This window comes from Haliaeetus leucocephalus, unplaced genomic scaffold (assembly GCF_000737465.1).
Source record: "Haliaeetus leucocephalus isolate CR32 unplaced genomic scaffold, Haliaeetus_leucocephalus-4.0 Scaffold678, whole genome shotgun sequence".
Taxonomy (NCBI): domain Eukaryota; kingdom Metazoa; phylum Chordata; class Aves; order Accipitriformes; family Accipitridae; genus Haliaeetus; species Haliaeetus leucocephalus.
In genome coordinates, this window is record NW_010973114.1 from 3337387 (window position 1) to 3360970 (window position 23584).

General features: G+C 41.6%; 1 protein-coding gene across 6 annotated transcripts in view; it reads right to left on the reverse strand.

Moving 5' to 3' along the window:
* The window catches only part of MAP4K5 (mitogen-activated protein kinase kinase kinase kinase 5), a 71846-nt gene that overhangs the window by 46778 nt on the left and 1484 nt on the right, over positions 1-23584 (reverse strand). For all 6 annotated transcript variants that reach the window (XM_010579764.1, XM_010579763.1, XM_010579767.1 and 3 more), the window contains exon 2: positions 2581-2638. In XM_010579764.1, coding sequence (XP_010578066.1) covers positions 2581-2638 — 58 coding nt within the window. The remainder of the gene's footprint in view (positions 1-2580; positions 2639-23584) is intronic.

Sequence of the window (23584 nt, forward strand, 5' to 3'; positions counted from 1 at the left end):
AAGATAGGTTTGAACTCCTCTTCCCTCTTCTCTAACCATGTGATAGACGGAGACTCCCGCTGCCTTCCTCTCCCACTTTATAACTGGCACCTCAGTCTCCCTGATAATCTAGCTTGAGAGGAAGAAAACAAGGGATGGGGTGAAGCCACCAAAGCACTCCGTTTTAGAAATGTTCCCAGCCCTTTTCCCCCTGCACTCCATTTTTATTTTGGTAAAAACGAGTTTGGTGAGTTAACCCAAATTCATACACAGCTGCTTTACCATTTCAAAATGGCTGAAATAGCAAAAAAAAAAAAAAAAATTTCAGAAATTCCATGCAAGACTGTTACCTTAACAAACATTAAGGGTTTTTTTTAATAGAAAAAACCCAACTGTAAAAGTCTTCCCTCAAAGTTTTCATCTGGGATTTCACAACCAAGAAATATGGGGTGAGGCACGTGGCATTAAGCATTGATCCTCCTGTCAAAGGTTTGAAAATTATTATTCAAGGGTAACAGACATGTTGGAAAAATTTAGCTGGCCTAGAAGTCAGCTGGACAATACTCAACTTTTATGAAAAATGAACATACTTACTGCTATTTAAAAACAGTCTTCCCTGAATCTTTATTCATATGGATAAAAATTTTAAACATTTGCTTTCTAAGACCAACTCTCTGATCACTATATATACCACTGGTCACAGAGTCCTTAATGGGAGAGGAGCTGGTCAGATGTCTTGGGTAAGCACCATAGAATTTGAAAAGTTCTGCTAGCCCAGATTTAATAGAAAGCTGGAAGAACTACAAAATACAAGAGCAGGACAGGCAGAGCCATTTCTCATGGCTCGGCTCCTCAGGAATACACATTTGGAGAGACCGGGAGGAGACAGGGCAGCCTTCCCACTTATCAAGGACCTACAGACATTAGCAAACCCTTTGTCTTTAAGAACCATGATGCTTCCCAACCCGAGTGACTGAACAGAACCAAGCAACAACAGGCGAATGAGACAACGTATTTTCCTAAGCAAGAAAGAGGAAGATGGCACATCCACTTAACTTGCTAGCAATGTACTGACACTGTGAGCTCCCCATCAAAATTACAGTCTTTTAACACACACAGTCATGAATAGATGCTGGTGTTCAGGGACTGGACACATTTCAGCGCTGGTCATCAAAACCTCGAATTACAGAAGACAGGCTGGCAAGGACCTCCAGAGGTCTCTGCTCCAGCCTTCTGCTCCAAGCAGGGCTGAACGCAGAGTCAGGTCATGTTGCTCAAGGCTTTGGCCAGTCAACTTCAGAAAATCTTCAAGGATGGAGATCCCACCACCTCCTTGGGCCCTGCCCCAGATCACAAACACCCTCCCCATGAAGAATTTTCCCCACATCCAGCTGGACTCTCCCTTGGCGCAGACTGTGCTGGCTGGCTCTCACCCCTTTGCTGGGCACTCCTGACAAGAGCCTGGCTCCAGCTCCTCTGCCATTCTGCTGTGGAGGACCGTGGTTAGATCCCTCTTCAGCCTTCTCATTCCCAGACTAAAAACCACCAAGTTCTGCCAGCCTCTCCTACGTCATGTGTCTTTCCAGATTTTCCTCCATTTTTCCTTACAAAGTATGTATTTATTCCCTGCAGCACTCCAGTCATGGAAGCTATCTCATTGTGTCTCCATAGATCCTACTACTTTCTTAATTGTCCTTTAATTGCTTCATAGGCTACAGGTGTCAGTCCACGAGCACTGGGCAAGCACACATTCACAGGAGGAGCCTCCCTCAGCCCCTATCCCAGAAAGCCAGGACCCTGAACAGACACAGCACAGCAATTCAAGCAAACCACAACCACACAGAGACTAATACGGCAAAGAGATGCAGAAGAGGACTATGCTAAGGAGGGATTTGAAAGGTATGCCAGCAACCAAGTAATGAGAGATTACTTCTTTGAATAAATTCTCAAAAAGTCCTCAGGTGGGCCTGAGTTATGACTGAGGACGTAAAAAGCTCCTCTCCTCATTTCCACTCAGGACACAATTTCTGATTTCAACTCTCTATGCAGGACTGGAATTAGGCTTCAGCTCAGCAAATCTCTTGGGCAGCAAGTAAGCATCTCCTGCTTTTAGGAGGAGTGGTAGAAAATGCACAGGGAAATAATAGTACGAGCCATCCTCCTCCCTCAGCACAGGTTAGAAAAAAGACACATTAAAAAGCACAGAGCTCTGTTTTTCCCAGTGCGCCTTTGGTGCGCATTAGCACCATTGCCTGTTCCCTTCCCCCTTTCAACTCACACAGCCTACCAGCTCCCTTCTGTCTCAGAGCTCACAATTTACCATCTGTCCTTAATCTTCTCTTTGTACTAACAACACACTGTAACTGCAACATCTTTTTATGCAACAATCGATAAGGAGATAAGAACAGACAAGGAAATAGTGAGCAGGACATAGCCAAAAGTAATGGTACATCCTGCAGTGCTTCCTGTCATCTAACCACTGAAACTACAAAAAAAACCCCAAACACTTCTCCTGTCTGGAGCTTCACAGCCGTGTGAAAATAAACATATGGAAAAAATGAAAATGCAATTCAAAAATACAGAAAAGAATGTAAAACTTACCAGGCTCTAACTTGATTATTTTTACAGCAGCCAGTTCTCCTGTATGAAGATTTCTAGCCTGAAATAAGAGAGTTAAGACATATTTAATTATACTGCAAAGGCATCTCACACAGTCTTACAAACTGAAAAGATATGCTAGGCTGTCATGTGTTACAAGTATGGCACAATGCAATTAGATGAGAGCAACCTGGGTGAGGATTATCTGGCTTCGGTATTAGCACAGCATCAACCTAGTTGGAGTTGTGAAGCATTACTGGCAGTTCCTTTCGAGACTTCAAAAAAACCCAGCTATCTGCCAGCAAATGAAAAGTTCATGCCTCTCAAACACCATTTTTAAAGGTTGTTGAAACTGAGAAGTCTCTGCCATCCGTGCTCGCTGGGGTGGTACAAAAGCACTGTGCTGCAACACTGACTGTCAGACCATGGAGCATGCAGTGCTGAAACACCCATCTCATGGTGCTAAACCTCAGGGTGCTCCGAAAGTGGAACTGACAGGTGGAGGGGCAGGGAGAAGCACTGCAGATGCAGCACACATGAGTCACAGCTCCCTGAGAATGACTTTACTCTGAAAACAAACTCCTTCCAGCAGACCCTGACAGAGGCAAGTGGTCCCCGTGACCCTTGAGAAGAAGAAGGGGTGGGGAGCTTCAATTAAGTGTTTACAGAAATGTCCTCTCTGGGTACGCTGTAAACTTCAGGGTGAGAATTCAGTGCTGGAGGAAAATGTTACAGAAATCTCAGATACAGAAAGTTTTAAGAGGGGATTTCATTAACACTTTTAACTCCAGTAAAATGAGCTCTAAATCACTCCGGCATCATCACCAGAGCTAAACTATATTATTTTTGACACACAACCTGATCCAATTAGGCACTGTGGCATTCCCCTTTTGCTGATCATCCAAAAGCTACAGGAGTCTAAACCCAACTGTTTCATTCTTACCCTAACAAACATGCAGTCTTCTGAACATATGAAATCTGGTTGTGTGGTAGATTACAGAAAATTGAGGGAAAACTGGGTTAGGTGAAATCGATTTGAGCAGTTACTTAAGATGAGGATGCAAAGCAAATCTGCCCCTGTGGACTGAACTGAAGGAAGCCACTACAGAACAAAACACTGTTCTCTTGCGTATGGACAAGAAGTCGTCTTAATTTAACGACAGGTAAAGCAAGAACTTGAAAGATGAACCCCTCAGTTTTGTCAACACAAGCTTCCACATCAGGAAAGGCTTTCCAGCCAGGAAAAAAAAACAACCAAACAACAACTAACAATAATTGGCCTTTCAAAGTCCTGTAGTGCTCAGCCAAAAGATGGGTGTCAAAATGCATGCCAAGGACGCACATACGACTCAGCTGAAGTCAAAGAGAACCTTAACAACTGTACAACAGAACCAAACATCTGAAGCCAACAGACCAAATCACTGAACACAGAAACAGATAGTTATCTGCTAACCACAAAGGAAACCTTTACCACTTCTTAAAAGTACCCTCCTACCAGAGGTGTTTTTAGATCACAGCAAAATCATTGGTACCCTTCAACATCCAGAAGGAGCACACATCTCTGGTACTGTTACACCTAACAATTATGAAACACAGATGTTCCCCTAAGAGACCAAGCACACACTCTTATCTTGGTGAAGCCAGGGAACCTCCGCTATCCACGTGTCTATACACAAGCAGCTAAGCTGTTCAGATAAAGGAGACTGCACAGTTTCCAGAAAATCAGCTTCATTTCTGAAGTACAAAAAAGATCGTATTCCTTACAGATATTCCTTTTCCATATAAGTAATAACTGCCACTGCTACTGTTATGCTGAAGCCTAAAGGAATGGATGTAGTCTGCCAAAGGTCTTTGGTACGCAGACTGCTTGGCAGGGACTTGAAGGTTCGGGCCGGAGGAGATCACTGCAATTACTGGCTCTCAGCTCTCATACGTGATAGGCCATAGAGCTTCACCAAATTGTGTCCTGCTGCTATCCAATATTATGATTAAGTTTTTGCATATGATCTATAGCCTGGACTATTTCAGGTTTCAACCACTGAACTTTGCTGGAACAGGTTGGTATTTATGAACTAAAAGTATCAAGTTATCTGAGCCACTCACTCTAAGACTGGTTTTCTCGTCCTACAGTTTAATCTTCCAACCGAACACATTCCCGAGTTGATGACACCAGGATCATACACATCACTTAACTCCTTTCGTGTCAGCACCAAAGGCAAAAATGCTGAGTATTTCCTGATCCTCAATATCCCTGTTTGGATGCTCACAGGTGCAGGAACTGTATTGGATCTTCAGTCTAGACAGTTGTATTGCAAGCATGCAGCAAATTACCCAAGCTGCTTCCCAAGAGACATCACCTGACCGCAAATGCGACTGATGGCTTTTATTCCTTCATCTTGGATTGCACCAGCTTTACATGGGTACACACATCTCTCTGCTGTCACTCTTGTTCCAACTTTTCTCTTCCACACCTTTCTGTCAGCTGAAAACTTGATCAAGAATGAATTACTGTTACCTTGCACATCATTAAAAATGTAAGAAGGTAAGAGGGCGAGGGCTAAGAACTGGTTCTCCATGGTACACACCTAGATATAAAAACCGTCAAATAAGGATTCCTCAAATAATTTTGAGACGTGTTAGTTAAAGAAATTCTCAACTCATGTCCTATGGGTGACCACAGTTTGCATCATTCTACTTCTTAAAAAAGGATTGTGTAATATCAAGGAAGCCACAGACAGGAATGCACTACGTCAACGTTGCTGGCTTCGTGAATCAAACCTGGAATTTTACTTAAAATGATATTTGAAAAAAATACAAGTTCTCCATAATTTCCCTAATGTGAAGAATTAGTTAATGATCCATCAATCTGTCTCATTGATATACTTCTTCACTGGTGGGGGTGAAATTGAAGTAAAGCTAAGAAATTCTAGTTCTCCTAGTCATCTTATTTACATTTTTAAAGCCAACAGCAAAATATCTGCCTCCTTCCTGGCCCCTGAAATTTCCTCAGTATTTCAAGTCTTAATTCAAAATTAGCTGAAACCAACCAGAGGCCAGGGGAGCTGTTCTCCCCTGCACACTAAGTAATCCAGACCTGCCAATTAACAAGTATAGCTGCTGTTCAGTATCTCATGAGCTATTATCGACATAGCAAGTTACCATTTGTATGCATTTATCACATAAAGATGACATATTTATGGTGAACTTTGATGATCTCTTCTGAATTCTGATATTTCAGTCTAATGGAAAATAAAACTTGTTAGATTTCTTATTGTCTTTAATTCTGCTGGCGTTGATTCCTTCAATATGTAAGGAAGTCTCCTAAGAACTCATCTTGACACTAAAGGCTGAAAGACTAAAGCTGCACAGCTCCCTCCTACGCTGGAGCCCACAACCCCATCAGCAACGTGATCCAGTTCCCACATGACGTTAGTGGAGCCCGACTTCCCTGACAGATCAGGGGACTTGCTGGAAGACTTTTGCCAAGAGGAAGACAGAGCTTTTTCTATGTGTTAGTACTGATCTTAATTTTGTTTAATGAGACTCAAACCTGAAAATTATGTTCCACATTACACAGAATGAAAATTAAAACTATAGGATTTTGGCAGAAGGATTGCAAAGCTCCAACAGAAAACTTGACCTACACAAGAATGGGACCAGAACAAGGGTATAGCGGAATGAGGTGAGCCATGCTGTCAAGTTTATTTTGCTCAGTGTCATAGACAGAGTATATTTACTGAGAAAGAAGAGCTAAGTAGTAGTCTTTTGGTCACCTTTTCTTCAGCTGTCCTACAGCCTGCTATAGGATGAGTGAGAGCATCCCACTGAGCACAGCTCTTCCAGAATATTTTAGCAGCTAAATACTAATACTACACAATATCACATAGAGCCTGTGTTCAAAAAACAAAACACAAGTACTCCTCTTTTTTTGAACATCCCATCGCACAGTCGTAGCGACCTAGGAGATTCCATGTCACTAGTTTAATATGACAGCACAATAATCATTACACTTTTTTTTCCCCAGCATATGTCAGCACCAGCCAACACAACCCAGGTTCCCTCAAGCATACACACAGCTGTACCAGAGCGGATTAAAGGTTCCTTTAAACCCATGGTCCCATCTCAGACAACGGCTGCTTCAGAAAGTGGTTAAGAGCTGAGCGAGCAAATGGTGACATTTTCCTGATGCACTCTCCCAGCAACCAAATTGGGATCTGTATGGTGCCTGCTGCAACAAGGACTAGCTGCAGACAGAGCCTGCGTTAGGCTGTCAGTCCAGGAGCAACATACGTTTTTCCAACCTAGGCACAACGTCAGTGGTGTGTCCCAACGCCACACTCAAAAATGAGAGGTGCACTATTGGTAGGACTGGGGAGTTGGGAGAGTTTTATGGTATTACACACAAAAAATCATCGTGTTTTCCCACCGAGACTTATCTTTCTTCTCAAAACTGCATCAAAAAGCTGTTGTGGGACAGTGGAAGCCAACGTGACACCCGTTGCAATCCCTGTGTATGATGTTTCCCACCACACACCCAAACAATGCACACAAGAAAACACATTTTGGGTAGGACACTTTCTGTAGCTAATGACCAGAAATAACACAGAAAACTGGTTTCAGAACCAGTTATGCACTCTGCAGTTTTGTTTTTTTTCTTTTTAAAACTGCAAGCCAAACAATTCCACCCCAGGGGGTCCACAGTACTAAGCAGTGTGAGATGGTAAAAAATTGGAGAATCTTTTCACTTGGACATCTGAATGCAAGTTTATGCGCTCAGTCTCCTTCTCCAGCCACTTTCTCCTTCAACATTGAGGAAGACAAGGGGAAGATTCAGACAGCAATATCACTCTCACAGCCTCCAAATTAGTATTTTCAATTTTCATGGTGAAATCCCCTCCCTGCCTCAACGTCAATGTCTAATCTCCAGCCTTGGACCAACAACCCACTTCACCAGAAGAGTCGTTTGTTCAACCGTGTCTTCATTTAATCTAATCATAATTGCAGCTCCTGCGGCAACCCTCCCTTGCATCCCCATCTTATTCATTCCTTGCCAAGCTTCACTCATCAGTGACCGCGACATTTTGCTGTCTCAAGTGCTGCCTGCTTCTCCTCAGTTACTGTATATGCCTTCAGAAGGTACCCTGACCTCCTGCCTAGCAACTGAAATAGAAGTTTCTCATCTGCTTTCTAGTTTCTGACCTCTTACACTTTCTAATTCTTAACCTGCTCTATGCGGTTTCGAAATACCAATTATGCTGCATTGTTCTTTCCATATCTCATGGTATCATCAGACCCTTGAATTCACCTACCTACATCTCTGAATCCATGTCTACCACTGCCTAGAGCTCTCAACCAACTAAAGTGACCCAAAGAAATGTCTCTCATCTGGGCTGCTCTAAATCCATGAAAACAGATTCTTTTCTTACACAGAAGCAGCATAGTAGGTATTTCAGTTGTGATTAAAAATGAGAATCCAAAATATTACAGACATTAGGGGAATAAAAAAAGATACCTGATACAGGATACCTGAACAAACCAAGACTACTGCACATATGTACCAGAAGGCAGGGGCACAGAGACCTTGAAACAGCGGACGGGATCTTGAAGATGCCACCACAACCAGCCCATCTGTGGAGTAAAACTTCATTGAGCAGCTGCCACAGCTTGGCACAACCACCAGACCCTTCAGCAGCACTTCAGCCATGAGCTTTTCTACATGACGATTTGGATTTCACTTAAGGTGTAGTATCCCTCTTCCATACAATACAAATGCTCCCATGAACATGCCACATTCTTATATGTAACCCTGCTTCAATTTTTTATCCGACGCTCAAACTGGTCACATATAAGAGATGAGACATTTCTGCAAAGGAAGGACTTATTTCTCAAGATAAGGCCCCTGATTCCTCACTGCTATTCCCAGCACACAAGGAGAAACCCTCAAGACCAGCTCTGGGGTCCTGAGGTCTCCTGCTACGTTGCAGCCTCCCCAGAGACCTGCTGTCACGAAGGACAGCAAGTCCTCAGGGGGCCTCAGCAACTCTAACACAACAGTAAGTTTGGGGGGTTTCATAATTTTCTTGGGTTTTTTTTGTGAACACACAAACAAACATCCATAAAAATCAGTACCCAAGAGGTAGTATTAAAAAATCCGACAGGAACTGCCAGACTGTCTTAGGTTTCTGATCTGACTAATTTACCATTTATCTCTCAAGTAAGAGGCAAGGGATGTGTTAGAGAAGAATTTGATCTCAGTGGATGGTGACCTGCTGGTCTGTAACAGAATTCGGATTATGTCCTAATGCAGAAGTTCAAATAAGCATTCCTAGTGTTTATCATAATTAACTATACAATTTTGCTTACTCTTACAATTTACATAAATCAGTCTGTCAGTTTTAAAAACACTTTGTAAATAGAGCTGGAAAACTATCAGGCAGCTAAAGCAAAGAGCAGCAACGCTGGACATACTCTTAATGAATAGAAAGGAGAGGCTTGTACTTCTAGAACACCACCTCTTTACCAGCTGAGTTTAACACCCAGACTGTAGAGCTAGGGATTCATAAAAAGTCAATACGTAGCCAGAAAGCTTCTCAGAAAACCTAGCTTAAAAGCAAGAAGAGTTAATCCTCATTGTGTGAGCCTAGAATTGCTATCTTTCACGAGAAAAGGATACCGCAACCTTCTGAGGTCCCATACATCAGGAAAGCACTTTTGTAAGAGAAACCAAACTCTCTGAAAGCTCCGAGAAAAAAATTCCTTGAAAATTTGCAGGTAAAGGTTAACCCAAGCAGAGATGCCAGTTCTGACGGCTCACTGCTGAACACGATCTCCTGAAATGCTCACCGGATCAGCACCCTGCTCGGAGTAAGAGAGTCAAAGGCTGCCATTTGCTCAGAGCAGATCCAGACCTCGGCATCAGGACAATGCACAAGTGGGAGAATCGCCTGTACAGGCCACGGAGTGGCTGCAGAGCATCTCTGCCTGTGCTCCAGCTAAAAATAGTAGCTCCCACTATTGCTTTCCAGTTTTAGACTGAGTCGAGAGCGTGCTGGTTCCTGTCCCGGTACCAGGCAGCACACCCTACAAGCATCCTCAGAAGACTCACAGAAGTGGTATTGACCCATGCATTTTTTCCTGCATTCCCCTGTATCTTACCTCCTGGATGGGTACATGTACCAAACCCATACAGGTGCAATCACTGCAGGTCCGTGGGTCCATTTCCCGCCCCCCCCCCTTCTCTTCTATATAAAACAAAATAAGAGAAACCAAGCCAAAATTCCCCATGGCCCCATCCTAAGAAAACCTAAACAGAGTACTGGACTGAATAAAGGCCCTCCTGCTCGGTGCCAAGAGCATCTCCATAACAGATGCTGAACACATCCTTCTCCTTCATGTGGGAAGGTCTACGGATGGATTAAAGAAGGAAGAAAAGAGGATAGCTTAAAAAACAGTGGGACTATTGTCAAATTTTAATGCAAATCTTACTGAAAGGGCCAAGATTTGTGCCAGACAGAAACAACTGTCCCTCCCATTCTGAGTCCTCGCAATGCTCTGTTCACCACCTGAGGTGTGCCAGGGCAGCTCACACATGAAGCAGATGTCTAGCTAGCCTTTGCTGCTGGAAAAAGAGATACCTAACAACAATTTCTAATTTTAAGGGCTGTTTCTCTTTTAGGAGGCAGACAGACCCAGAGGCAGTTGTTCACCCTGCAGCCTTCCAGCTGGATTTCTGAGATGGAGAGCAGTACCAGGCTCCTTTATAGCAAAAGCCACAGAGGCTTTCAGAAACCATTTCCCTAACAGAGACTTTATAGATTCAATACACTAAAACAGAACCATCTCCTACAACCACCACCGTTACTACCTTTCAGGATAAACCAAAAATAAAGATTCACGTGCTAATTTTACTTTTTATATGTATTTCTGAATTTCTTGTGTCAGCTAGTTTATACTCCAGTGGCACTACTGAAAGAGCCATCACTTTGGCTATCAGGGCTGAATGTTGCACAAAGACAAATATTGATTTTGTGGGTGCTCTCCAGATGGACACTGCCACTCCTCGTCCTTCAGACAAGGAACACACATCAGCACCAAACAGGAGGCAAACTTCACAGCTGTCACTCCCTATTTCCACATTTACAGCACTTGCAGTTTCCCTTACTGAAGGAGCAGAACCCAGAATACACAAAAGTACCAGGGTTTAAAAAAATTCCACATCAAAACCTGAAACCCAATGCAGTAAGATCTGCCACTGGCACTACCAAGCACAGCTATAATGCAAATAAGGCTTAAATGTATTTATTTTTACTGGCAGTTGGTGATAATTTAGATAGTGTATCTCTTGCAGAGAAAATTGGGAGGAGGGCAACCTACCTTTCACTCACAGACTTCAGACACTTTCTTACTCAAGGCCAATTAACTCAAGCAATAAGGGATTAAAAGCTCATTAATGATGTTAGGTCAACTCCTTTTATTCCAGCACAGAAAACCAGATAAAGGATTTGTATAAGCAAAGTGGCTTTACAGATCTTGGCAGCCGCTAAAACATTTAATTCTCATTCCTAGCAATAACTACTGAAGGACGAAGACCTATGGCAATAAGGATAACAATAATAAAAAAAAAAGCAAAGATCAGTGCACATCTTAACAACATTTATTTAGGAGAAAAAAAAAAATAACAAAAGAAGTCAGCTATATGCTTCCAAGTAGAGGTTGGTTATTCTCCTACGAAATTTTCTTGGCAGATCATCCTTCACAAAATTTTTGGCATGATCCTTCCAAAACTGAAAAGCTGAAGCTAGAAACAGACCCTGACCACAAAAGTACTACTTAGCAACTAATGCAGCACAAAAGATACAAATACCACATGGGGGAAAAAAAGAAGGCAGGGGGGAAGGCCCAATTTTGACTCAGTTGGAACAGACCACTGGCAAAAACCAAAACAGAAAAGAACTTTTTCAAGTTACAACTATGTGCATTAGACTGTTTTGAAAAGCTACTAGAAATAGCTCACTTTCCTGAGGAATAATACACAATTTTGAACATAACATAAGATCATACAAATCAAAGAAGGCCCATGAAGCTGCTAATATACTTAGACTGAGTGGATACCTACCAGCTTTACTGGCCAGGGTATAAAATAGGAGAAAGAAAAAAAAAAAAAACAAAAAAACCAAACCCCAAAAACAGATAAAAAAAGATACTTCAAACATATTATTAAACTACAAACCAAGATGGATTTTAAAAGGGTTTATTCACCAGAAGAGAGGATAAATAAATGTAAAACAATTTTATTTTATTCCTACATTGAATGCATAGACCATGACACAGGGAAAAAAACCCCACTGTATTATGGAGTACAAATTCAAGTGAGATTAAAAGATTACATATTTTATCAGCTGCAGGGGAATTTATTTATTTATTAGAGATGAAAGAACTAAGAGATGTGTCAACCAAAATATCTGAAAAGAAGTATCTAGGTCTCTTCACTGAAAAAAAAAAATCTGGCTTTCTAGGCAGGGAGAAAACAAGTTTCTGAAGAAAAAGGCAATAGATTGCCTTTTTTTTTTAATTAAGCCATTTGTGTTGCATTAAAGAATTTAAGACCATCATTTTACTTTTTTTATACCAAAGAAAAATAAATTTTTTACTGTTTTGCTTTGTAACCGTGAGCTAGCACACAATAAGATGTGTCTCTTCAAAAAGACAAAACTGAGGAACCACTGCTGGCATTTTAAAGAGGAGAAGAAACTGCAATTCCGAGACTGCAACTTTTATACTATCACTATCTGCATGCAACTTCCTAAAACACCAGAAATACTTTTGGACATACTTTCAGATTAGTCAGAACAAAATATCCAAGTGTATGCATTTTGCTGGGGTTTTTGTTTGTTTTATTAAAGCTATTTTGCCTAGAATTGCAGTACTTCATGCTGTAACTGAGCCATGTGTACAAGCTCATTTTGAACTACAGAGTGTTTGGGCAAACCCCTCTACCTTTTCATGTCACACACAGACTCTTCTGCGGTACCAAGCCTTCCAAACCCAGGGTACAAATCCGTATCGACTCATTTTCCTTACTGTAATTTATTTGATAGAATCTAGAGAGGTGCAGGTGAAAAATGTAGATTTAAGCAGAAAAATCTAACTCCCAACAAAGCTGTTCAGTAATTGCCTCCTTAAAATTTCAATTCCTCAGAGATGAACTCACAGTTACAAAACTAAAAGGAACAAACCATAAAGTTGTCTTCATGAAGAAAATAGGTCTGGGTGTTGTTTCTTTTTGTTGTTGTTATTGTGAAATAAAACAGTGACCAGAACAGGAAGAATGAATAAAAAAGCAGCTGTGTAAATCAAAGAAGTTAAAAGAAAATTAGTTTAAAATAGGAGCAGGGAGATTCTTTTACTGTCCTAAGATTAAGCTTTGGTTTGCATCTGTACTATACCAACTGTCACCTTCTTGGGGGGGAAGATGGGTAAGACATAACGATTTCCTCTCAATTTCATGTGTGTACATATGTATACATACTACAGTGTGCCTGCTTCTTTCTGGCTACTGGGACGGTACCACTGTCCAGCTGTTTCTACTAGAATAAAACCTAGTATTATTTACAATCTTAACTTTACGTCTTATGATGATGAAATAATGATCAGTGATATTTCTAATTCAGTAGACAATTAAATACCACAGCCTGGAATTCTGTTGAAATTAACAGAAATGACATTTTAGTAAGTTTTTTAATGAGGAAAATGATAACTTTTAAATGTGCTAGATACATAAGAAAGGTTAAGTATAAAGTATGTTTTGCACTTATGCTGATTAAGTAAAGAAGAGAGGATATATGCTGCCATTTCATTACAGATGAGATCTTGCATGATTTTACAGCTATCTTATCCTCTCACACCTTATTTTTAGCCAGAAGAGAGGAGAGAAAATAAACTGGTTTGATTTTTCCTTTTTTTTTTAATTTGTTTTCTCAGTTTTGACTGATCCACTCATTTAAATGATATAACTTGAAAATAAGAAACAAATTTTTCCTACAGCTTCATCTATGGTTGTCAAACAGGGTTTCACTTCAGTAGCCTGGTTTCAAGCACTTGGCCAGCGACTTCCTCACTTTACTGGTTCAACTTTCTTTAAAACATGGACCAAAACCACACTGCTCAAATAATATGCATGCTATGGAAATTATAACATTACAGTAAATTAGGCCTGATGATTTCACTGGAATTTTAGAGAAATATTTTTAAATGTTAATATACTTGAGAACATTTTCCATCTTGCCTTATTCCTCTGTTTCTTTTGAAACTCGCCTTTGCTTGATCCATGGTGGACCCCCGAGGCTATTCAGGCAATGCCCCTCCATCCCAGGAAGCTCCTCAGCCTGACAATCTGCTCTCCGGCTCTGCAAAAGCCCAGAGTTCCCACCCCCAATAAATGTAATCCTCTCCCTTCAGCAGCTGTGTGGATTTTCCATGGACCAGCCTTCCTGAGCCAGACACCACTAAGGAATGTGTTTGAGAAAGCCGGAGGAAATCACGATAGGGACTCTGCGCAGCCTGGCTGCTTCCCCCTTCCCAAAACTACCCCTCAGCTTACAAGCACCCTCTGCTCTAGAAAGCACAACAGACCGCATGGGGAAAGTTACTTCTTTACATAAGTTCATGCTAAGAGGAAATCTTGTATATAACACCTAAGGGCTAATTCAGCTGCCCCACGCATTCAGTCCTCAGCATCCTTGTTGTCCTAAGAACAGCTATATTGGAGGTTTGATGATCTACACACCCGCTTAGCAGAAAGGAACAAGCCACAGGACCTTCAAGAAGTAAAACACTGACCTGTGGGTTGTTCTTTTAATTATGTAAGAACACAGCCAAAATGCAGAGAACGAACAAAAAAGCAGTCCTGTAAATCAAAATAGATTATAGCCACATCCTTAAGTAGAAACCTAAGATGTCACATACAGCATTACACCTACTGTAAGGTCTCTGCAAGACATGATATGTCCTGCAAGTATATTCCACCTGCAAGAAGCTTAAGATATTGTTATTGCCCTGCTCTGCACTAGAACAGCAGAGACTGAACTCACGTAATGAAAGGGCAACCACACAGGGATCACGTGCAAATTGCACTTCAAGCTTCGGAAAGCTTCCCGTAGCTAAATAAAACGATACACGCAGATGAAGTCATGAAAGCAGAAACCATGAGAGAGTAGGAGGGCCAAAGCCATAACGTCAAGATGAATTCAACGTCCAGTGAGACTGCATTCCGGGGAAAGATAAAGCTGGTAAGTAAATAGCCTGGCACCACACCTCTCTTAGGGCAAACCAAGCGCAGCTCACTTGCTTGGCAGGCAGTATCTCTCACGCACCATCCATACACTGCCTGAAGCACCAAGGCTCCAAGAAATAGAGGCAACAACTGCTTCACCTCTTCCAGAATTTCATCATATCTGGCTTTCATGGAGAAAAGCCACAGCCTGCCTGTTCCCCTCCTCCTCCACCCCTACAGGAGCTAACTTTGCTGCTCAAGTCAGCACAGTCAGTCCATACTCAAGACATCCCACTGCAGGGTTTTGACAAACCTCAAACACCCACAGAATGACAAAAAGGAAAAATTTATGTTCCTGTACCCTAAACAGGCTGTTGGCTGTGACTGCTGAAGCAATGGCAGATCATAAAACATTCTCAAGATCTCCCTACCCATCCTCATTAAGTCCCTTTGTCCCCAGTTTGATATTGTGAGCAAAATTTAAAAACAGACTCTCTAGACAGGAACTGTTTGGCAAGTTTTAAAGGCACTATGTTAATCAGAAAGTTAGTCATGTCTGTTCACAATTAACCAAGAAGCAGAATGCAAACAGTGCTTTAAATTTAAACACAGACATGCCTGACAAAGCGAAACTGCTGATCCTGTCCAATTACTGACCCAGACTCCTCCAAACTGCTGATCCTGTCCAATTACTGACCCAGACTCCTCCTAAGTATCACGCTGGTGAAGGTATTTTGACTATGCAGATACACTCAGTCCAGCCTCAGAACCCCTCAACCCTCGTCAGCTGCTAACACTACAAAGCAATGCCCACAGCTGAGCTAGCTCAGTTCCCTCCCTCCATGTATCGTAGCATTATCCTTCCCCTGCAACAGAAATCGTCCTCTTACGGCAGGGGGCATTTAAAACAGCAACACTTCTTTCACAAAAACAGTTTTAAATGAAAAGAGATCTCAGCTGTTTAAGAGAATCTATCATTACATTTAAATTAACAACCCCCCTCTGACAGACAATACAACTGTGAATACCTGCAAGTGATACAACAAATACTCTCCCTTACCCCACTGTAGACCAAGCACATCAAAAGAAAAATTTCAGCTGCTGCTGCTTTCAAACCGCTTGTAAATACAATACAAATACCTGAAGCTGTTAATCACTGGTGACCAATGAACACTCATTAGGCACTGCTTCCTGTCAAATTTTAATTAAGTTTTATCAAGACAAAGTACATCTATAAAAGATGATATGGCTCCACCTTTATTCTTTCTACCTACCATGTTTACATTTCCATGCCTGTGCAAGAGACTTTACCACTTATCTTCCCTTAAGATTAATGACTAAATCTCCAAACATCTTTGGGAGTCTGATGTTTATAATTCAACTATTATCTTGCACATCTGTACATTAAACAGTGAGTTAAGGCAAATGTAACACAATTCTATATTGCTTCAATAGCAATGATCAGCAAACAGTCATACACACAGCTGAGAACAGAACCAAAATACAGCTTCTTGGGGTGGACCATCACATTAAATGTAAGAAGAGATAATGCCTTTAATGCTGCACAGGGAAGAGCTGCACAAAGAAAGCTCAAGAACGATTTCTTACCAATACGCCAACAGAGTCCCCCTGCAATAACCTCTTTATCCTGTGAAGAGAAACAGCACCTGCCTTTCTGGAATGTCTCAAAATTCACCTTTCAACAGGCTACAAATCCAGCTGTTCACGCTAATCTGAAAATATGTTTCATTCAGCTTTCTGGAAAAGTCCAGCCAAATCTTCCTCATCTCTACGAAAACACGAACCTTCGATATACTATATTCATGTGGAGGACAGAAAAACAGACTTGGGAGAAGAGTTAATTCCAACACGCCAAAGTATCAAATATGGCATTAAAGATGCCATTTTGACAGATCAGTTCAGTAAATGCAGCAGTTCCGGCCACCAGAACACAGCGGGTCAGCTCAGAGCTCTGAGGGGTATCCCTGGCTGCATCTTCACGAACTTTTTACTGTCTTCAGGAGCAGAGAAGTCAGTAGAAACACATATAGCAATACAAAGGCTAACAGAGTAGGGAAAAGTACTGGAAGAGGCTAAGGCTTTGGAACAAAAGCCTTGGCACTTCTTACTCTCCCTCTGTTGCAAAAAATTTCAGATTTTTTACTGCCTGCTCATTATGTACTGACGGGCATCTGCTCAAACCATATCTTAGCGTCGCGCAGGCTCAAAACTGAGCAACTTTGAGAGATCTGTGATGCTAAATTCACTAGTCCCATAATTCAACTCCCTCTTGACACAGCGAAGAGGAACATGATGTCCTGCATCCAGCAGCTCTGTTAGTGGTCACTGACTCAGAGATAAGATGTTAGCCCTTTCCCTAATGCCTCCCCGCCTTCCTAATGTTTCCAAGTAAGCAAGTCCCCTCTTGAATCCCTTTCCTTGGGATTTGACAGGGGCAGGATGGAAACAGGACCCACAAAACAGATTTGCCCCTGACCTCTGGTCCCGACTGAAGGAGAAGCCATGAAGCAGTTCCTTTGCTCACCTTCCTGCGCGCTCTTTTCACCAAAAGAGTGCGAGAGCTCCAGAGACACAGTCAAGCTGTGGCTTCTCACCACGGCGTTTTCCATCCACCAGGGGGAAGGTAAGCTTTGGCTCTTTGAGCAGCTGAGAAGGTCCTTGCAGACACTATCCACCATGCTGGATAAGATGAATTACTCTAATGCTTCAGTGAAGGAATTTAGAAAGCTGAAGAGCAGAATGGAAACTTCTCTGTACCAAACGCTGAAATTTTCCCCCAAACAATCTAGGAAGAAAGAGCAGTTTATCCAGCCTCTGCATGCGAGGAGCTCCCAACAGCTCAGACCTTCATGTGATGGAGACATTTCCTGCGGGCCAGCTGCAGGGGAACATATGAGCAGGCAAATCTGTAGGTCTCAAAATGATGCCAACAGGCTAAATATTATCCAACAGACGAAGATACTGATTTCGCAGAGCTGGTTAGGTGCTAACAGAGTTAAAAGGTGTTTCACTCTCAGTGGAGCCACTCTGCTATTTTGATGAACAGAAGGGACTCCAATTTTTCAGACAAGCCACTCCTGAACAGATTCCCTAAACAAGAAAAGGGAAGGGGGGGTGGGAGATGCACGACAAATAATGCTGTATGGTGCTGCCCGTGTAAACATGCTCTCCAGTCTAGTAAACCACAGCTTGGAGAAAACCATGGTGGTACATAATATAGAGACCCCTTCATTACAATTAGATTGAGTTAACCTGTCAGAAAGATTACTCTACCTGGTGAGGCCAAATGGGAAGTTCAGATACATGATCTCTGCAATACCTCTTCCATAGGTACACTCTGCAAGGAGATTTCAGGAAGGCCCAGTGGAATAAATTGTCTTTTGCTGTTTTTCAACTACTGTCAGCATCAGGTCTGCCTTATTGACCTACTCCCATTAAAAGCAAGGTAGCATCTGGTTTTATAGATTACAAATGCAAAATCTTGAACAAAATATCCTGCCCTTCTCATTGACTTTTTACTGGAATCCCAGAATGCACTCAGGACCACCAAAATTGCCATAAACCACAAATCAAAGGCTGCTGCGTCCACCAAACCTTGCTGAGTGCTCTTATTGCTAGGAATCCTTCAGAAATTGGGAAAGAACTATTCTAACTTCTTGAAGAAATAGAAAATCCGAAATCCTAACAAAATGGTGAAGTGCAAGAGAGTCTTGGCAATCTAAAATGCAAGGCATCGAGGTTGCCTTGAGTTGAAGAACAACTGTTACAAATACAGAGATCTACCCATTTTGTATTGTTCTCAAATGGAATCACCTTGGGTTGATGCTGCCTCTTCTTTTCATTCACAGCTGTAACCAAGAAGCCAGGTGCCAAACATGAATAAAGGTAACAAGCATATTTGTTTTTCCAGCTGCAGAGCGGATGGACAGTTGCTGGTGTCAGCGAAATACGCTGGCCAACTCCGTTACGGCCTTACTAACTAACAGGAAAAGCTATTCTCTCTGACACAGACGATCTACATACTTCTACCATGCACCTCTGCTGATGGAACCGGGAATCACTTATACACCTCATCCTATAAATCTCGGATGCATTCAAAGTTATCCAAATGCAATGGCAATGAAAATGACCATTGCATCTTCTGGAGACAAAGATGAAGCAGATACCACTATGCAAACGTTCTGATCTTTGATCTGTTCTTCCTTCTCAGAGGTTTCCTCTGCTGTTGAGGGGGGGGGGGGGGGGTGGGTAGTGTGTGTGTTTCAAAGGGAATGCAGGACCAGCACTATTCACTTCCTCTGAATGGATATTTCATGTTGCTAATGGAGCTCTGGGGTGGAAGGCAGAGAAGGCACAGCTCCTATAAAGCACCTCTCATGTTCGAGACTGGTCTCCAAAAATGCGTGCAACATGCAGGGAACAAAAGAACATGCTCTGGTTAACTCCTTCCTGTGCAAGTCCACAGGACGCCTCAACCTCCCTCACTGATTGTACCACAAATAAATGAGGAATAACAAAATCATCTACCCAGCAGAATGCCTCCTGAAGGATGAATACTAGACAGTAACACCGTAACTGAAGACTACATCAGAGACAAGGCTGGTACTAACAGGACATTAAACTCAACAGAACAGACTCTCAGTTCCTCCTTGGCTTAAGAGACGTTGGGTACAGCCTTGGTACTAGCTGATGGAAGCACACTAAGAAGTTGCTACCACTCTTTCTTTGGCTCCTCTGAGGACCCAACCCAGGAGGACAACTCTCTTCACAAGAGCTGGAAAAGAAATCAGACCTTATTTTTAAGATTTTGGAGACTACCTGCTTTTGAAAGTAAGAGACAGGGAGAAACTGACATAGGGAGAAACACTCTATTTCCACCACATAACCTACCATTAACAGAAAACATGAGCAACAGGAGGCAACATTTAAAGCCAAACAGCTTTGAATGCTCCACGACAAAGACCAAATGCTTAATAAGAAAAAAACCTTACAAAGATTGCAAATGGAAAGCAGGAGCTTTCCCCTAACTCCTGAATATCCTAACAGAGGGTGTCAATAAGCCACTGAGCATCTTAGTTCTCAGCAATATATATATCCTACTGACTACATCCTAAAAGAAAAGCGTGCAACTTCCCAGAAGAGAAACTCCACAGCAACAAGGACAAACTCAACAGTGCTGGTTCAATGCCATTCTAAACACCCTTCATATGGAAAAACTAGAGTACACAGAGTTCAGGCATGGCTACAGCAAACACTGCTAACCAGAAGGCTTTGATCTGGAGAGGAAGAGTGGAATCCCCCGATGTGACAAATGGTTTATGGTAATTTATATGTGTAAGCAATGTATATTCACCAGGGACAGAAGTGCTGAATCAGGGATGGCCAATCCAATTGGTCTGCAGCTGCCAAAACATATTTGTATAAAGTTGGGAGTATGTGATTAAAAACTAATCATAGCCATAACTGTACTCTGGTATTAAAATAGAGCCTTAACACTCCATTCTTAACATGTTGATTTTAAGTAGTAGAATGCTTTAACCAGTAAGTTTTCATGATCTGTGAAATTAGACTGACATTAGGAATTATTTTCAAAATATCAAACACAGGTTCTCAACAGCCTTTGACTGCACCAGGAATTATACTCCAGAGCTCTGAAAATAAGGCACTGACCACACAAGCAGGGCCAAAACCTGACTCACACTGGGCAGAGTCCCACTTCTATGGCAACCTTTGAGAGGGGGGAAAAGGAAGATTTTTTTTTTTTTTAAACCGTATTTGAGCAAGAGAGTCTCTGTGTGCCACAATCCAATTTCATTGCTATTTTCCTGCAGCTGTGATCAGTGGCAAACCAGTACAGGTTTCTTCTAAGTTAATGCTTTATATCTGGTGCAGGAGATGAAAAACAAAACAAAACAAAAAAAACAAGAGAAGAGGAGAGACTAAGCAGGTGACTCAAGAAGGAATGAAATTCCCATGATATTCAATAAAAATGTATCTCTTGTTTTAGGGTAGTTTCTGCTACTAATTTGGTACATTTCTTGTCCCCTGTGCTTACTTTTAAAGAAAGCTACTGTAGCACTGTTCACAATCCTGCTTGGAAAAACCAAAACAAGACAGCTTTAGAACTGCTGCACAAGATCATATTTGATCATCACCACTCAGTGAGGACAGACATCCAGCTATTCATCCCGGAAAAGCAGCCTGCAGACGGTGCTGAGCTGAGCAAATACATGATCTTTCAGCTCAGCTGCCAAATAAGAGCATTCAAAAAGACAGTCTACATAAACCATCCTTTTGTTCCCCTTCTCCAAAATCGAAGAGTAGTTAAAACTCTGTTTGGGGCACTTGCATTAAAATCCACAGAAAGCCAAGCCCTGTGTACTTGGGGGAGAAGGAGAAAGAGGAGGTAGTAGTGAGTGGAAGTCTTTTGTCCCCCAGCAGACTCAACAGGCTGACGTTGAAGGCACTCACACATTTAGTAGAAGACTTTAAATTCCTTTTTACGTGCAAGGGGTGGTGACATAACCCTCACCTTGACACATGGTATTCTTTCCCCTAAATCTTTCCAGCAAAACTATTCCGAGTCCTTAATAAATAGCCAAATAAAAACTCCATGGAGGAAATCCCAGTAAGATACTGCTAAAGTAAATTATTGCCCTAATACAGTGCTTGTTTTGTAAGTCCCTTCAGGACACCAACATCTACAAGTACACATAATGAATGACTTGACGTCCTGATGCAACCGAATCCCACAAACTAACAAAAACAGGCCAGTCTTACACCATTCCAAGTACTTCCAGAAAATATCACAGACTGCAGAAACACATGCTTATAGAGCTGATGATGTGAACTTGTTACCAAAACTGGCCTTATGCAAATTAGACTACAAGGCCCTACTGAAAAGCTGCAGGTTCACTGACAGGTCATGCTGGCATGAAAACCCATCCTGGGAAACATCTAACCACGCTATGAGAGTTTACCTGGGATAGGATCTGATGGGCCACTTCCTAGTGCTGGAGATTAAATTCCATTTATAGTTTCTAGTGGCTTTTTTAATTTTCTGCTCTAAGACACTAGTCAACTGGATGTTTCTGCATTAACCACACACACACAATGTCTATTTCAGCACAACTGTGCAGATGCATGAACAAACTTACATCCTTTTTCAATACTGCTTTGAGACTTTCATGTGTATGACCAAGGAGGGCAAAGAGAAGTCTTGCCAAGAAAGCCAAATTAAAACCTCACTCTTGTAGACCTCACCTTTTCAGTGTTAAGGGATACGATGCTGAGGATGCTAACCATTTGACAGAGAGCGGGGACAAAAAAATACTGTCAGTGTATTAAGTTCCAGTCAGTACCCAATCTTCATTATTACACACCTCTTTCAGAAGTCAGCAATTAATTTAAGATAGCTTGATACAATGCTTTGAGAGATAAATTATTCCAATGGATTAGAATTGGCTTAACAGTAATATCCTCTATTAAGAAGAAAAAAAAGCTTTCCCAACACGGATGAGACAACTAACGCATTAGGATTGTAACAGAAAGCGTACTTCCAAGACTGGTAGACCCAAACTTGGGTCTACTTACACATGCTGTGAATAGATAAGGAAATTATTTATTTATGGATGGTTTCTCCCCCACCCTGAAATGCATTTTGGGGAAAAAAAAATATATTAAAACAACATCAAGAATCCAGTACTTATGAACAACCCTACAATCAACCATTGTGTGCCATGTGACAGACAAGAGAAAAAAAACACAAACACTAAGAAAACACATTTCAGTTTTAAGCTTCCATAGTAGTAATGAAAAGCAAAGTGGGTAGGAGATTTTCAGAAAGGCCTTAAATATTTTTCTGTAACCTAACAATGAACACAAATATTTGCTTAACCTCCACCTTCAGCATCCAAAAAAGAACTAATTACTCTAAAAGCTACCAAATGCCCCAAGAAGAATTTGAGGCATGAACCACCACCACCAAAAAGCATCTGAGGAAGAGGCAGATCTCCCACAATCAGAAAGGCTGTCTCATTTAGACATCCTAAAAACAACTGTGCTGGAGACACTGGTGACTCATTAGTAGTAGTGATGGAGCAGAGAAACCACTTGAAGAGGTGAGAGGAAAATTCCATTTTAATTTAAGAGCGCTCTCTAGCAAACCTTGCCCGAGCTCCACAACATAACAACAATCGGATACTCACTAAGAAATGCATTTTATAAACATTACTGACAGCCCTCAGCAAGCACAAGATGTGCCATCTGTGCTAGGAAGAGACTTGTCATGGACTAAGAAAAATAAAAAGTACCATGTTGATATGTTAAGTCTTTCAAGAAAAAAGGTTTACCTTAGTTAATTTTAAAAGTAACATCGATGACTTGAAAAACTAAGTTTGCTTTGCATATTTGTCATAACAGCCAGTGCCATCCGACTCAGTACTCCCTTGATACAGTTCCTCCCTGTTTGCAGGGCTTTATAAAAACAAAGAACAAACCAATGACCTAGAAACAAATGTAGGCTCTCAAACTACTTTAAACTCATTAACTTTATACTTGTTTTAGACTCATAACAATGTCTGAAAAGACTGCCAAAGACTTTGATTTAAATTTGCCAGGTTGCACTAAGAGAAGGTTTGGGTTTACTCCTATCTGAAACTGTTCCAGGAATAGAGGGCACATTTTTCATAACCCAAAGAATGGAGGCGGGGGGGG